This window comes from Ornithodoros turicata, unplaced genomic scaffold (genome assembly GCF_037126465.1).
Source record: "Ornithodoros turicata isolate Travis unplaced genomic scaffold, ASM3712646v1 Chromosome24, whole genome shotgun sequence".
Taxonomy (NCBI): Eukaryota; Metazoa; Arthropoda; class Arachnida; order Ixodida; family Argasidae; genus Ornithodoros; species Ornithodoros turicata.
In genome coordinates, this window is record NW_026999345.1 from 664,544 (window position 1) to 668,589 (window position 4,046).

Genomic DNA, 4,046 nt, shown 5'->3' on the forward strand with positions numbered 1-4,046 from the left:
CGGAGGTCGCCTTATTGCGGAATGGTGCCCCGCTGGCTACGACAACCAAGCCATTTGGAATGTCATTCGAGCCAGGAACGTCCCTCGAACTCTGGGTGCAGTCAAGGGGCGACGGCGCTGTCCTCAACATCGAGAACTTGTCCACGAAGTGGAGCAAATGTTTGGAGCTTCGTCGAGCCCATTTCTACTGTCTGCAACTTTGATGCATCACCTTGAATCTTGGAAGACTATTCATCCAGAAATCGCATCGCGTCTACAAAGAGCCTTTTACGTGGATGATCTAGTTATCGGCGCTTCAACCGAACCTGAAGCACTCCACATTTACCAAACAGCCCGTGCTATTGTGGCGGACGCCAGCATGGAGCTGAGAAAGTGGTGCTCCAGTTCCGAAACGTTGAACGAGCAATTTCGTGCAGACGGTGTCTCCCTCGACGACATCGGTCAACCGTTGGTTAGATGCAAGGTGCTTGGTCTTCCGTGGAACCGATCTGCTGACACTATCGTAATGACCACTCAAAACGTGTCATCTTACGTTGCTACGCAGCCAGCTACCAAGCGACTTGTACTTCAGACCTTTGCGAGGCTGTTTGATCCTCTTGGGCTTCTTGGACCGTTTCTCGTCCGCGCCAAACTTCTGTTCCAAGAGCTATGGCGGCGCAATTGCACATGGGAAGAAGCTCTACCTGAGGACGTGCATGAACACTGGAAGACCTGGACGTCCGAGCTTAGCGAACTTTCATCGTTCGAAGTCCCACGTTGTGTCATATCTCCTGCAACGCAAGGCGCAAAAGGACAGGAGCTTCACGTATTTTGCGACGCAAGCCCAATGGCATACGGGGTTGCCGTTTATGTGAGGTGCGTCATGTCTGAGAACAGTTTCGCTTCACAGCTCCTCATGAGTAAAGGTCGCATAGCCCCGTTACGGCCCGTTTCGATTCCAAGACTGGAACTATTGGCCTGCTTGTTGGCAGCCAGGCTATGCCACTATGTCAGACAACTTCCCGAGCTCTCACAGGCCGTGGTTCACCTTTGGACTGACTCTGCGGTAGCATTGCACTGGATATGTGGTGACGCGGTCCGCCAGGAAGTATTTGTACGAAACCGCTCGTCCGAGATTCGCCGCCTAACCAGAGGATTCCACTGGCACCACTGCCGGAGCCAGGATAATCCAGCAGACTTACTTACCCGTGGCGAGCCAGCGTCTTTTGTTTCGCGCAAGACAATTTGGTGGGCCGGACCTGCGTGGTTGACCAATCCTCAGGTGGATTGGCCTACAGATCTCTGCCCTAGTCAAAAGCACGATGACTTGCGCACTGGACTCACCTCTGCCTGTCAGAGCTTAAGCTTGCCGACTTCTCCTCATTTGCACGATCCACTCCTTAGGATTAATGATTACGGACGCCTTACTAAGGTTCTAAGAGTCACCGCTTGGATCAAAAGGTTTCTTCGTAATGCGTCACTCCACACCACGTCCTCCTCCGGACCGCTAACAGCCGCGGAGTTGTGTGAGGCAGAGTTGTACTGGATACGATTTGTTCAGCGCTCTGCGTTTCCTTCAGAAGTCGCTACGTTAGAGGTCGGACAACCTGTCGAGTCTGCTTCCAGTATTCTGACTTTACAGCCCTTCCTTGACAAGAAAGGTTTGCTTCGTGTGGGTGGTCGCCTGCAGGCCCTTGATGCGTCGGAGGAGTTGAAGCATCCTATGATACTACCATGCAACGACCGGTTCACTGAGCTTCTGGTTGAAGCAGCACATATCCGCCTTCTTCATGGAGGAGTCCAGCTAACTTTAATCGAACTCCGCTCCAGGTTTTGGATTCTGAAAGGACGTCGGACAGTGAGGCGGGTATTGAACGCTTGCTTGCCGTGTCGTCGTAGACGCTTGCGTCCGGAGACTGCTCCTCCCGCACCGTTACCGAGGGACCGGATAACCGAAACCATGCCGTTTGACGTCGTTGGGATTGACTTTTGCGGACCACTGTACTGCCGCGCGTCACAAAACACTGACAGGAAGGTGTACATAGTTGTGTTCTCGTGTGCAGTGACAAGAGCGATCCACCTCGAGTTAACGATTGATATGACGGCACAAACATTCCTCCTTGCCTTTCGCCGCTTCGCTTCGCGACGGGGTGTGCCGTCCACCATCTATTCCGACAACGCCAAGACGTTCCGTTACTGCGCTAAAGTACTGCGAGCGCTCTTCGACGACTCTGTCCAAGACCATGCCAGTTCCCTCCGCATCCAGTGGAAGTTTATCGCTGAAGGTGCGCCCTGGTGGGGCGGTTTTTGGGAACGGCTCATTCGTACTATCAAGGACGCACTGAAACGTTGTCTAGGGCGCAGTAGCCTCTGCTATGAGGGGCTTCTCACCGTACTACTCGAAGTTGAGGCGGCCGTCAACTGCCGTCCCCTCACCCAGCTTGCCGACGACACAGAGGACTGCGAGGCTCTGACTCCTTCCCACTTCTTGATCGGAAGACGCGCCGTAGCCTTACCGGCCAGCCTGGGGTTAGAGGTGCCCCGTTCCACTCCTGCAGGTCTTCGTCGCAGAGTTCGACATAGACAGGCTCTTCTTGTGCAGTTATGGACTCGTTGGAAGAAGGACTATCTCCTGCTTCTGCGTTCTGCACACCACAGTCAACCGAGGGCACATCCACGAATTCGCGTCGGCGACGTCGTGATAGTGGAGGACAATGCACTGCCACCTCTGGTTTGGAAACTCGGACGCATAGTTGGTTCCTTCCCAGGAAGAGATGGTGTCGAGCGCTGTTTCAAAGTACTTCTCCCGAATGGTCAACAGCTCCGGCGTCCTCCCCAACGTTTGTACCTGCTGGAAGCTGACTCGTCCAACGCGGCCGCGGGAGGATGTTGAGGATGCCGGAAGGGGGCGGCACTGGAGGAAGATGAGCGAGCGAGCGGGTTCGCACGAGCAAAAAAATAAACCGTTCTTCAGTAGAATACGGTCGGGTCAGCCTCCTCTATCCTTAACAGCAAAGATATGTGACGCCGGATGCGTCGGGCCCTGCTGCTATTCAACATGATGAGGGTCCTGACGCAGAGAGCACGACTCCTCCTCAGCCAGTGTCTGGAGACAGCCCTGCGAGAAGCGCTGACCGCCTGTACGACCCCTTCCTGGCTGCCCTTCAAGAGTTGTCAGATCGTCTGCCAATGAACCATGAAGCGACGCCTGCTCTTAGGGCCATCCTGGCCTTTGCCTTTGTCGGGGAACCCTTTGACGACCTCCTCGAGGACTTCCTGCGGCAGTTCTTCGAGCTGCCTCCACGCCGCCCAGTTGCCAAAGCCGGTCCTCCACGCCATCGCCCTCCAGTTCTTGGCCGGAGAGCGCGACGACGCAGGGAGCATGCTCGGGTGCAGACCTTATACTACAAGGACCGGAGGGCCTGCGCCCATCAGATCTTGGATGGGAGAGCGGAGCTCCCGCCGAGGGAGGACCGGACCTTCCTTGGATATTGGGTCTCCATCTTCACTTCCCCATCTCCCCCGCCACTAGATCTCGCGGAGCCCGGTCCACAGCTCGCAGGGGTTTGGGTTCCGGTCACTTGCGAGGACGTCATGGCGGCCTTGCCGGACGGTCTTATTCACCGCTCGACGGCTGCGCCAGTACAACCCCGTGGTCCTGGCGACAGTTTGTAATTTAATCATGAAAGTGGACCATCCTCCGGGGTATCTTCGACGGGCCCGGATCTCCTTCATACCCAAGATTCTACAGCCGGTCTCCCATGGCAATTTTCGACCGATTGCCTTGGCCCCTGTGCTCCTGCGGCTTCTCCATCGGGTCCTGGGTCGACGCCTCGCGACGGCCATGCAGCTGGACCATCGCCAAAGGGGCTTCGTCAACTCAGACGGTTGTGCTGAGAACCTGACCTTGCTACAGACCCTCATCAGTGAATCACGAAGGCGGCTCCAACCCCTACACGTGGCCGTCCTGGATCTCCGGAAGGCGTTTGACACCGTCTCCCTGTCAGCGCTGGAGTACGCCTTCCAAGCCGGAGGGATTCCACTTGCCATGCGGCCTTACTTACAAG

At 55.9% G+C, this 4,046-nt stretch overlaps 1 protein-coding gene across 1 annotated transcript; it reads left to right on the forward strand.

The window, feature by feature from the left end:
• Nucleotides 1–358: 358 nt before the first annotated feature.
• On the forward strand, nt 359–3,654 carry LOC135373366 (uncharacterized). The gene is made up of 2 exons (XM_064606581.1): nt 359–2,710; nt 2,992–3,654. The coding sequence occupies exons 1-2, from the start codon at nt 359–361 to the stop codon at nt 3,652–3,654; spliced, it is 3,015 nt and encodes a 1,004-aa protein (XP_064462651.1).
• The last annotated feature ends 392 nt before the right edge of the window (nt 3,655–4,046 follow it).

Coding starts and splice junctions, on each gene's coding strand:
- LOC135373366 (XM_064606581.1), top strand. CDS start 359: ATGGAGCTGAGAAAGTGGTGCTCCAGTTCCGAAACGTTGAACGAGCAA. Junction 2,711..2,991: donor ACAATGCACTGCCACCTCTG/GTTTGGAAACTC, acceptor TATCCTTAACAG/CAAAGATATGTGACGCCGGA.